Source organism: Panulirus ornatus, chromosome 46 (assembly GCF_036320965.1).
Source record: "Panulirus ornatus isolate Po-2019 chromosome 46, ASM3632096v1, whole genome shotgun sequence".
NCBI lineage: Eukaryota > Metazoa > Arthropoda > Malacostraca > Decapoda > Palinuridae > Panulirus > Panulirus ornatus.
The window spans coordinates 34,652,145-34,665,250 of NC_092269.1; the positions used below are offsets into that span (position 1 = coordinate 34,652,145).

Here is a 13,106-nt window from a genome sequence, read left to right on the forward strand (position 1 = left end):
AGAGGAAAAGAGAAGCAACTTAAATTACACTGAATGTGACGGACTGAAAGGAAAAGATGTCAAAAGGTAGGAAAGAGTTATAGATGGCGTGAGGAAGAGCAGGGAAGGGAGGGAAGAAAGAGAAAGAAAGGGATAAAGGACAAAAGAAATGGGTATAGTATGCAAGAAAAGGATGGGAAATGGGAAGCGGAAAAGAATAAGAAAGGGAGCATATGAGAAGGAAAAGACATAATACTGTTAGGGAAAGCAAAGGGAAGGGTTGAGGATGAGAGAAGAATGATGATGAACAAAAAGCAATACTCTTACTCTGGCCCAGAATGAGTGCACTGTGCTTATATACCCTCTGCTTTCACAGAAGAATGCACCATTATGTCACAAGAAAAGGATTAAGTATTCTTTTTATTATTTCTTTAACAAAAACACTTAAAAGACAATAAAACAACAACTTGGGTTATTGTTGTTACTGCGCATAAAGCTGTATTCACAAGACAGGTTGACATTAATCTGTGATACTATATATCAATGATACATACATCAAATAAATTACAACCATACAAGATACTATACAACTGTATCTCTCAGTATACAAGCTACAAATCATGGCCTAGTATACAAAGAGCTTTAGGTAAAACTGTAAAAATTTTATACTGCAACTACAATGTTATGTCTGCTTAGCAAACAATTTTGTAAATAACTTGTGCCTCGGTGTTTCTTTTACCAAAAAAAGATGGGGGATGTCTTCATAAATTTGAACACAAGGTATGTTCTTATAAACATTCAACAGTTCCAATATGGAACTACAAACTCTCTCTCCAAAGGTAACTAATTACATTCTTATACATAACAAATGTATTAAAACAATAAAGCTTTGGTAATGATAAATACACATATTTATATATTAATCTTTTTTGATGGTAGGAGACTCTTTGAACAGTTGAATCAAGATGTATAAAAATAAGAATAACATATTACTGACAAGGTAGAGGAACATTCTTCTGAAAGCCTTACTTTAATATGATTAAAATATCATATCTGGAGAGACTTCAGTCTACGAAATTATGAAGTAGGAAACCTGAAAAAATATCTAAAACAGCTCTCAAACAGCACATGGCAGCATCTTTTCATGAAAACAGACTGTGTATTGCAGTCTCAGAGCTGTCAGTTTCCTTATGAACACAAAAAGAATTACTAAGAATAAGCCTTCAAGACTGCACAGCTTCAGCTTCTGGGAATTAAGCCACTAGAGCCAATATTAATGACACCACCAGCAATTTTGATGCCAATGTAAGCACCAAAGAAAGTAATCTTCTGAACTTAAATTTTGACCTAAATTTTAGACTTAAGCAAAGTAAACTTGCCCTTAATTCTAGAAAACAAAGAATGATAAGGCCAGGTGTCAATATCCCTCTCTCTTCTAAAAGTGGGGTCTCCACAGAAAAAAGTAACTTTCCTTCAAAAGCATCAATGTGTCTGGTGTGTCAATAATTTGCATCACAGTGAGGGGGAGGAAGGTTGAGTGGAGCAATGCACAGGTTATTTGTTAAGTACTTTCTATAGCCTGCTTCATACTTCCAGATAAAGCTGCAAGTTCATACACACTGGATTCTTATCAAATAAAATGCGATAAAACTGAATTTAAAACTTAAGACCTTATCCAAATAAATTATGTCGGGTCTACATAGTGATCTCGGCCCATAAAAATTTCTCATTGCTCATATAACCTGAGAACTATATGGACTGAACAACATTGGTCTGAAATGAAAGTAAAAAATGCTTAATCACCCATAAAATAAAACTTCTTGTTCAATGATAATAAACTCTTCATTTTGAGAAAATCTACTTTCATCTAATAATGTGGCAGTGGTTACAATATGCTTTAAGTAATCAAGACTTGATGAATGACCATGAAAAATGTTTGGCCTTTACTGTGTATCTATGCCAGATGTAAGTGTTCAAAACATATGAAAACTATGAGAGTATTGTAAATAAACAGTTACATAAAACTTACATTATTTTCATTCCATAATACCAGGTGCATTAAAATCCTTTTTATTTCCAGAAGTATGTTTTTGCAACAAACCATCTGGAATATCACAAGTTTGGGTTCTGAATCACCAACAAAATCATGGAAGCTGCCAACAATTAAAAAGAGAAAAGCAGGAATACCTGGATCTCATTGTATTTAATGGCAAATAAACAAACATTTCTGAAATTGAAGATATACTTCATTGTAATACCAATACTGAGGAAAGTTCTTTTCATCCTTTGCTCAAACAAGACCTGTAACAATCTTGTTAACGGAAAATTTCACACTTTAGATTAAATTTTAGATTCAGGCTTATAAAAGTACAAAACTGATAGGCCTAGTATGAAGCAAGCTGTGCTATTTTTGCCCCTTTTATACCTCATAATGAATCCAAAAATCAAATGTTCCTAATATATATATATATATATTTGAAAGACATGATAGATCCCTTCACAAAATGATTATATCTGTATTTTTCTCAGTAAATAAATTGCTGTCAACTTATTGATATACCATAAATCTGTATTTTTTCATCCTAGAAAAACCAAAGGACAACAGCTGTTTTCATTCCATGAATACCAACATAATTCTGATAATTGAAAGCCTGTATTTAAATACTACAAATCATGGTCAAGCTTAAATTTATGCAGGATTAATCAAACTGAAGACTAATTAATGACCATACAGCTTCTTGCTTAGACTGCACTTAACACTTCTTGAAATTTACAGCTCCATGCTGAGTTTGTTCTTGTGCTGTGATCACTTAGATGATGAAGAAATGTAGGTTGCCAGATAGATGAAGTTAAACCAACCCTAACATGCAAAGTTCCCCAAATTTTGAAATTTTTTAGCTGAGGAAATATCAAATATATGCAATTCCCAGCATTTTCTGAATCCTCATGAGTAAAACTGCTGTTATCAATACCATACAGCAATTATTCTTTTTGCTAAATAATTCTTCACTTTTCACTGCATGCAAATGTTGGGACTGGAATGTTCACTATCTGTAAAACCTGAGCAAATGGTAATGGGATGACTTGTCTGACTGTATGAGAATCCCAGAAGCATAAATTCTTTTTCACTGCTCAGAGGCTATAATTCTAAAAGTTTCTCACTGGATGTTAGCCCATACTAGTACAAAGCAGTGACAAAGAACATCCGCCCTGAGTGCTGAGTAATCCCTTGTTATGATGACTACTTCCCTCTCAAGCATGACTAATGACCTCAGAGTGGAGGACGTGCCACAGACCAGACGATGAGGTGAGATCGATCACCACGACTCAAAGACTCCGCAGATGGTTCAGGGGTTCCATCCTCCTCTCCCTCACCTGGAATTCAGCAAATGATTTTTCTACATTCCTTCATACATTTTCTAGAGCTCAATGTATATAACATCAAGAATAAATTTTTTATACTTGGTCACCATTTCCCGCATTGTACGTGAAGTATAAAATAAAATCACTCAGACCTGATAGTTTATTCTTCCTGATATACTATTTCTTGTATCTTGTCCTATCAATTCATCTCCTGCATGTCATGGCAGGTGACTAGGAGAGGCAACAGTGGTGGGCCTAGAAATCCTCCTCATTTGTACTATTACTCTCCAGATATAGGAAACAAATAACCTGTACTTTTATAGGATGGCAATATAAACACTTCAGCAATATCAATTATCAGTAAACAAGTCTGTTAAAGAAGTAAAAATAAAAATTTCACCTTTGAAGTGCATGATCTTACCTCTAATACTTTTCAAATTTGAACCTCCTCCCTTGATTGTCCTGGTGCAATTCTTAATTAAGACAAGTTTCTCATTAACATTTTCCATTAAAATTTCTGGCAATAAATACTCCATTCATACTAAAGGGTGCTTCTTCTTAGCTAATTCCTTGCTGGCTGTTGTGCCACTTGGAGTGCCGAGTGGGGAAATACCTTACACTATACTATCTGGTCTTTGTCACTTACTTTATAAGATTAGTTTTATAAGATTAGTAACTGTTTGTGGATGACACTGTGTTGTTTACTGAGAGAGAAGAGGAGTTACAGGTGTGTATACATAGGCAACTGAAGGTAAATGCAAGTATAATTATAATAATGGAGTTTGCATAGAAACACAGTAAAAACAAATTTTGCAAAACCTTATAGAGAGTAATGAAAGTGTACTAAACTATGTTACAAATATTGGATGAGAAAGAATGGGAGATGAGACAGAATCTAAGTATTTGGGAGCTATCTTATGCAAGTTTGGAAAGAATGTGGGAGAGAGCAATATGGGGTAGAAGAACAATTGGGTCCCTCAGTAGAATAATGAAGGGTAGAGGTGTAAGTACTGAAGTGAAGAAAGGGCTTGGGGACAGCATAATCCTCCAGACACTGACCTATGCAGCCAAAACATGGACAAGGAATGAGACAGAGAACAAGAATTCACACAGTGAAAATGAGTTATTTGAAGGAGCATGTGGAATGACTAAATGGAATGAAGAAAGAAATGAAGAGGTTTTGGTATGGCAGAGAATGCAAAAAGATGAATTGTGGAGTGGTGAAGTAGGTGAAATGTAATACTTTGAGGTTTTCATAAATGCATAAAGAATGCAAGATGGGTAGTTTACAAGGAGAGTGGGTGATAGTATGCTTAAAAGGGTTAGTGTGAGAGTAAGACCACCTGTGACATGGTGGGAATGGAATGGAAGAATAATGCAGGGAAAGAAACTGTGGAAGAATTAATGAATGGTATATATAAGGGAGAACATGTAAGGACAACAATAAATGGAGAATCTTGCCGTGGCCACCCCCTTGATGGAAGTTAGGCCTCCTGTTATCTGTTTTTCTCATGTACTGTTATACCTTCACATTTCCATGGCTGTTAATCAGCATCAAAGGGTTAAAGCAGAGCATGTGAAAAAAGTAGGGTAAACCGTGAAGTATTCTCTCAGCTTAGTTGCGGATGACAGACTTTGGGTTCAGTAAATTTTACACAAGAACTAGAGACTGGATGTGTGTACATAATGCTGTTTTTGTTCCTGATGTTTCCTCAAGAGTTTGGGAAAAGCAATTAGATATACAAAAATATACATATATTTCACATATTTAGGAAAAGTCTGTGAAAACAACTAGTTGAGGTAACAAAAGGTCCATTTCAATAAATTTTGATACTGGCCTAACTAGGTCTTGTAGAGGTAAATTTCCTCTTATAAAACAGTATTCAGTGCAGTACACAGGAACACAGATACACCTTTATGTACTACAGTATAACTTACCTCTTATTAATTTCTGTAACGAAAAAGCAAAATACAGCACCATACACTAACTTGTTTAAATGCTGATTTCCTCAATACAGTGTACTGTATGGTGCTTGATAGCTTCATAAGTGGCAGGATTAAACACATGGGTGGCAGACTAACTCAAAGTCTTAAGAACTTACTTCTGACAGTGTCTGGTAGATTTGTTAGATGTTATTTTTTTATTGTTTTCTTACATAGCACAAAATAGGTGATTTAATGCATACACCCACTGAAGGCTCTCAAGCATTCTTGATGCACAGGTAGAAATATTGCAATTGTTATCTTAATGTTGATAAGATTTGGATAACAATTCTTTATATAGTGTACATTTGTCAGATTGGATGGTGTTCTGTGATATTAGCAGCTTACCTAAATGGCTGTCACATTTTCTGCAAACAAAACCATGAATTACTGCTATTTCCCATTTCTTTATCTTCCCCTAGTTGCATTTTTTCACTCAGTTATAAAGTTTTCATATGTAATGAAAACAATTTTTTCATACTTAATTGGTTTTCCTGCTTTAGCAGATACTGTTAGGTTCTAAAGGCCTCATTTGCACTCAGGGGTTGACGTGCTGTCAATGGACTGAACCAGGGCATGTGAAGCGTCTGGGGTAAACCATGGAAAGTTTGTGGGGCCTGGATGTGGAAAGGGAGCAATGGTTTCGGTGCATTATACATGAAAGCTAGAGACTGAGTGTGAACGAATGTGGCCTTTGTTCGGGAATGAATAAGGGCAGACAGTATGAATTATGTACGTGTGTATATATGTATATGTCTGTGTGAGTATATATGTATACGTTGAGATGTATAGGTATGGATATTTGCATGTGTGGACATGTATGTATATACATGTGTGTGTGGGTGGGTTGGGCCATTCTTTAGTCTGTTTCCTTACACTACCTCGCTAACGCGGGAGAGAGCGACAAAGTATAATAAAATAAATAATGGATAAAAACAAACCTACCTGTACTTTATTCATTTACAGTGAGATGGAATGGGAAACTGCATGCCCAGAGCAAGGCCATCTCCTTAACAACATACATATTCAATTCTTCTTTTTTTATATACATATTTGCCATTTCCTACAACAGTGAGGTAGCATCAAGAACAGAGGACTGAGCCTTAGAAGGAAAATCCTCACTTGGCCCTCTTCTCTGTTCCATCTTTTGGAATAGTAAAATCTGGGGAGGAAGATTTCCAGCCCCCCAACTCCCACAACTTTTAGTCGCCCTCAATGACACACAGGGAATATGTGGGAACTATTCTTTCTCCCTTATCCCCAGGGATAATACATACACAACACACACATACACACACACACACACACATACATACACACACACACTTTTTTTTTTTTTTTTTTTTTTTTTGCTTTGTCGCTGTCTCCCGCGTTTGCGAGGTAGCGCAAGGAAACAGACGAAAGAAATGGCCCAACCCACCCCCATACACATGTATATACATACGTCCACACACGCAAATATACATACCTACACAGCTTTCCATGGTTTACCCCAGACGCTTCACATGCCTTGATTCAATCCACTGACAGCACGTCAACCCCGGTATACCACATCGCTCCAATTCACTCTATTCCTTGCCCTCCTTTCACCCTCCTGCATGTTCAGGCCCCGATCACACAAAATCCTTTTCACTCCATCTATCCACCTCCAATTTGGTCTCCCTCTTCTCCTCGTTCCCTCCACCTCCGACACATATATCCTCTTGGTCAATCTTTCCTCACTCATTCTCTCCATGTGACCAAACCATTTCAAAACACCCTCTTCTGCTCTCTCAACTACGCTCTTTTTATCTCCACACATCTCTCTTACCCTTACGTTACTTACTCGATCAAACCACCTCACACCACACATTGTCCTCAAACATCTCATTTCCAGCACATCCATCCTCCTGCGCACAACTCTATCCATAGTCCACGCCTCGCAACCATACAACATTGTTGGAACCACTATTCCTTCAAACATGCCCATTTTTGCTTTCCGAGATAATGTTCTCGACTTCCACACATTCTTCAAGGCTCCCAGAATTTTCGCCCCCCCTCCCCCACCCTATGATCCACTTCAGCTTCCATGTTTCCATCCGCTGCCAGATCCACTCCCAGATATCTAAAACACTTCACTTCCTCCAGTTTTTCTCCATTCAAACTCACCCCCAATTGACTTGACCCTCAACCCTACTGTACCTAATAACCTTGCTCTTATTCACATTTACTCTTAACTTTCTTCTTTCACACACTTTACCAAACTCAGTCACCAGCTTCTGCAGTTTCTCACATGAATCAGCCACCAGCTCTGTATCATCAGCGAACAACAACTGACTCACTTCCCAAGCTCTCTCATCCCCAACAGACTTCATCCTTGCCCCTCTTTCCAAAACTCTTGCATTCACCTCCCTAACAACCCCATCCATAAACAAATTAAACAACCATGGAGACATCACACATCCCTGCCGCAAACCTACATTCACTGAGAACCAATCACTTTCCTCTCTTCCTACACGTACACATGCCTTACATCCTCGATAAAAACTTTTCACTGCTTCTAACAACTTGCCTCCCACACCATATATTTCAAACTATTTGCCATTTCCCGCGTTAGCGAGGTAGCATAAGCCAGGTGCCCAATTTATCAACCAAGCCCCAGGGGAAGATGGACAGTTGGATTGACTACAGACTGCAAATTGCAACCAGGATTCAAATCTATGGGGGGGCCTATGAATATGTCACAGTCAGCAATGCTAAATGTAACACCACAGAGGTCAATAAAGTATAAATTGCTTCATTGGTAAACAAAGCAAAATAAACTAGCATTAAATCACATTTCCAACAGAATGGTTTATTTAGAATCTTTAATAAACACCCATATCACTCAGCAACTATATCTATTCTTAAATGATATACCTTTCAGCATAATTAAAACATTTAAGTAAGACTGTTAAAGTCACTTTCATTGGAAGACTGCCAGGGAAATGCCTTTTGTTTGCCTTCTAAAAAGAAAAGCATGCAAAACATATAAATGATGAGGGTGCCTAATATATATTAGGTAACATATATTACTATGGAAAACTAAAAGGAGGAAAGAGGATGTCTAGTACTACTGAGATATAGGAAGCATAAACTATACAATATTTCATGGGATTTGTTAAATAAATATGAAAGTGGCTAAAGTACATCATCAAAAACAAAAAAGAGTATTACAATGATAACTTTCCCTTGATAAAGCTAAATATAATTCTCCCATATTATGCTTCCATGGGCAACTGAGGTCTTTTCAAGAAATACATTTATACTAACACATAACTTATACTATTTGATCTGAAAAAAAGAGAATTATTACAATTATTACAAGATATATAACAGACTGTGCAAAATAAAAGTCTACATTCTAGGATGCAACATACCAAAAAAATGTAAAGCTAGAAGTGCTCTCTTCTTAAAATATGTTGCAACATACCAAACTGGTAGAAGTGCTTTTGTTGACAACCTGACAATCACCCTATTCATAACCAAGCAATGAGACAAGTCAAGCAATAAGCTAGTGAAGTGCTAGAGAAGTTAGAAAAACTTCAGTATCCTTTGGGTGTACTGTAGAGCATCAACTCTGCATCTTCAAGCCTTGCACAGATGCTAATCTATTTAGTAGATTCAGCTACAGAAATTAAGATTCTTATGGCATGCTCAAGAATCTAATTAGCAGTCTACTTGATATTATCATACCTTCCTCGAAACTCAGTATCTAATTTCCTATCAATGGGATATTATTCTCATTCAGTTATCACTATAGAATCCAGAGCAATGCCTTTATCTGCAAAATCATCACTAACCAAAAAATATGAAGCTGAAAAAATTCTGGGAGAAATGTCATGAAATACCTTGTGCAAAAAAAGCCAAGACAAGAGAAAAAGCAGATACAGAGGGCCAGTTGTGGTAGCTCTCACTAAATGCCAGTCATCAGCTCAAACACAGCCTTTAAAAAGCTTATCCAGAGGTTATTAAATATACTTAAATAAATAAAATGCAGTAAAAAATTTGTAAGCAGATGGGGACTTTTCATAGACAAAGAAAAAAAATTCATGAATCAAGAAGATAAAAACATGAACATCTTAACACAACATAGTTCTGCCAAAATGCTGACATCAAATATTTCTTTATAGCTGCCCATCATTATACAAATATCTACCCTACCAAACAAGAGAGAGAACATAACTATAAATTCACCAGATGGACTAAATAATTACCGCCACCACAGAAAGCACAGGTATTTGCCTCTTCACAACGGAGTCACAGCAGAATCTCTTATGCAGAGGGGTGTATGACGAACATAAAAATCATTTATAATATCAGGTGATACTATCATCCCTCCTATACAGGTTTTCAAAATATTATCAATATTAATAGAGCTTCAAAACAAACAAAAGAAAATTATTCAATTGCTTAATAAAGTAAAATAAAGATGGCATAACAAACAGGACAACATATAAAGCTCCAGCATGGAAATGGACCAAATATATTCTCTATGAAGACATTGTTCCAATTCTATAATAATTATAAAAATCACTTTTACAGGTGTGTCATTTGAATATCCCAAATGAAGTTAGTTGCTTTATCATTTATTCATTGCTAATTAACAAGTAATATTTATTACTAAAGTCTGTGGGTTTAAAGATGGAAGGGAAGTTTTGGCAACATTCTTCCATAATGACTGGTAACTGATATATACTAATATAGCTTCTTGTTAGGGTTCTAAATTAGTGCCATAAATTTTCATAACAGGAGAGGAGTGAGATTCAGAGAAAAAGGGAAAGAGAGAAAGAGACAGAGAGCAGGATTTGACCCATTCTGACCCATGGTTCTAGAAGTAAGCATGCAGTGCAGTGACCTAGGGTGACCTCAGTTAAGCTGCATGCAGGGAACCCAAGATTTGACCCACAGTATATGAAACTTCACAATACGAAACATATGAGAAACCAAAGTGCAGAAATAGGTTTCACTGATATGCTGTAAGTTGATGGGTATATGTTCATTAATAAAAAATGAGCAGGACAGAAAGATAAGTAAATGGTGCTGTAACTTAAAAAAATACTGTAAAATCTTTAAAACTAAATAAGAGGTAATAAACTGGTATTTGCTGGGGCAATTTAAAGAAATATGAAAAATGAATACTAAGAATATTTTATTTCTTGTCACTGCTTCACTGACAAAATGTTTCTGTTCCTACACTTGATACAGAATAATATAGTAATAATGCCAATGGAAAGTTCACAAAATCGATCGCTCTCAATTTCAAATGTTGGGGGGTCAAATCCTTGGTAAACAGGAAGAGCAGAAGAGACCGTGGTGCTGTGACTCTGAGGTGAGAGAGGCGCGTACCCGTAGCTGGCTGAGAGGCTGTAGCTGTCCAGGTGGTGATGGTGGGGCTGCTACGAGTGACCGTTGGTGGTTGCCGAGATGGGGTTGGTAGTGGTGGTGGTAGTGGAGGTGGTGGAGGTGGTAGTGGTGGTGGAGGTATAGGGTTGGACATGGAGGTGGGACATGTTATCCTCCACAGGTATATGCCACACCAAGAGGTGACTGGCTGTATCTCGGTCCTCCTCACGTTCATCAGCTGCGAGGCACAAACATAAACACAAGCACACCCAAAAATCCCAGGCAAATAACAGAAAAAAATGCTGAACAATATCTTTTCTGTAACTAACAAGAAAACTGCAAAGAACCTACATTCTCTGATTTGTTAGATATAAGAGCTGAACAACCTTTAACAATGGAATCCAAAACACAGAGCAAGAGTAACTCTCTAACCTATCAAAATCCTAACTACCCTAGCCTCAACTAATCAAGAGACCCTACTTAACTCAAATTAGCAGCCAGACAACCCCTAACCTAACTTACTAGATTTATGTTGTGATTTGTGTAGATCTAAAGTTACTTTGATAGGATCTCATACACACTGTAGGTATTATGCTCCAACTGCATCTAATGCAGCAAACAAAACAAGAGAACAAAGGAAATCAATTGCAGCCTAGTATTATTCATTCATCTAAATATACAATTATTCAAAAGAGAAATTTTGGGAGATCATGCAGATGCACTCATACGCTGATGACTCAACACTGCATTCCTCCACATCTCAACACAACTTCCTCAATAAACTCAGACTTAAACAGAATATCACAGAGGTAAATGAAATCTGTTTAATACCTCCAAGACCCAGTTTCTATTGAAAATTCCTCACTATCTTTTTCTCTTCTTTGATGGTTCTGTAATTCTACCTCTTGAATTATTGAACATACTTGGTATCATTGTAATTTCCACTCTATCTTGGAAACCCTACATCACAGAAATAGCTAAGTCTGCCTTTAGGAAACTGGAAGTCCTGTTAGTAAGGTAGTGACAAGAGCAAAGAACATCTGCATTTGCTCACATCCACTCTCCAGCTATCATGTGCTATGCATCTAAACTACAGCAAATGAAACCATGGAAGCAGAAGTGTTAGAGGTGGGAGAGGGGTTAAAAGATCTGGGAACATTGAGGTACATAATGAGAGAGAGGTTGTTATCTGGTTATAGTAATCCCAGCAATATTGTATGGATGTGAGGCATGGGCTACAAATGAGGATGTGTGGATGAGGATGGATGTGTTGGAAATGAAATGTCTGAGGTCAATATGTGGTGTGATTTGGTTGGAATAAGTAATAAAAGGGTAAGAGAGAGATGTGGTATTAAGAAGTGTGGTTGAAAGAGCTGAACAGGGTGAGTTGAAATGGCTTGGACATAAGGAGATCATGAATGAAATGAGGTTGACAAAGAGGATATATTTGTCAGAAGCAGAGGGAACAAGGAGAAGGGAGAGACCAAACTGGAAACATAAGAATGGAGAGAAAAATATTTTGAGTGATCTGGGCTTGAACATGTAAAAGGGTGAAAAGCAAACACAGGATAAAGTGAACTGATATGATTTAGTATACAGGGGTCAATGTACTGCCAATGGACTTGACCAAAGCATGTGCTGTAGCCATGGGAAACCATGGAAAGGAATGCAGGGCCTGGTTGTGTATAGAGGACTGTGGTTTCAGTGCACTGCACATGACTAGCTAAAGAATGGATAGGAGTAAACGGAGCCTTTCTTTGTCTCTTCCCAGTGCTATCACGCTAACATGGGAAAAGGTAAACAAGTATGAAAAAATACATCATTATTGCTACTATTATAATTCGTTATCATTGAGCTCCTGCAGCTTCAAACTGCACTCTTAATAAGAGCAGAGAAATGATGGGGCCCATTTGAAGTGAAAAGGTTCTCGGTGAGGCAGTTCTCCTTTCCATCTACTAGGCAACTTTTCGCTTACAGTATAACCATTGACAGACGAAGGTAGGTATCACCTATGTGTCTGATGAAATGGTTTATCAGAATAACAATGGGGGATGGATAATCTGCAAGACTGTCATTGGCACTGGATTTCTTACTTGGCAACAGCTACATTCTGGTATTGTTACAAGATATTTTGCAATAAATAATCATTATCTACTGCAATTGATGCCCATTCCCTCTGGGAACTCCCATCAAGGGAAGAGGGTCTGCACTTATCCCTGTCCTTACATGCCTCCCTTACATACACAATTCCATGCATTCTTCAACCATTTCTCTCCCTCCAGTACTCTTCCACTCTATTTCTCCATGTCACATGTGGTCTTCCTCTCATACCAACACCTTTAATCATATCATCACACACTGCCCTTGTAAATTTCCTATCTTGTATTCTTTAAACATGCCCAAAACACCTCAAAGAA

The 13,106-nt window shown here is 37.2% G+C and overlaps 1 protein-coding gene across 48 annotated transcripts in view; it reads right to left on the bottom strand.

Moving 5' to 3' along the window:
• Positions 1–446: 446 nt before the first annotated feature.
• The window catches only part of syd (JNK-interacting protein syd), a 232,877-nt gene continuing 220,217 nt past the window's right edge, over positions 447–13,106 (bottom strand). For 40 of the 48 annotated variants that reach the window (XM_071689053.1, XM_071689020.1, XM_071689050.1 and 37 more), the window contains 2 exons: positions 10,693–10,927; positions 447–3,354 (listed from right to left, as the gene is read on the bottom strand). In XM_071689053.1, coding sequence (XP_071545154.1) covers positions 10,743–10,927 — 185 coding nt within the window. In that variant the 3' untranslated portion in view covers positions 447–3,354; positions 10,693–10,742. The remainder of the gene's footprint in view (positions 3,355–10,692; positions 10,928–13,106) is intronic. The other 8 variants (XM_071689054.1, XM_071689058.1, XM_071689060.1 and 5 more) reach the window with 1 other exon arrangement.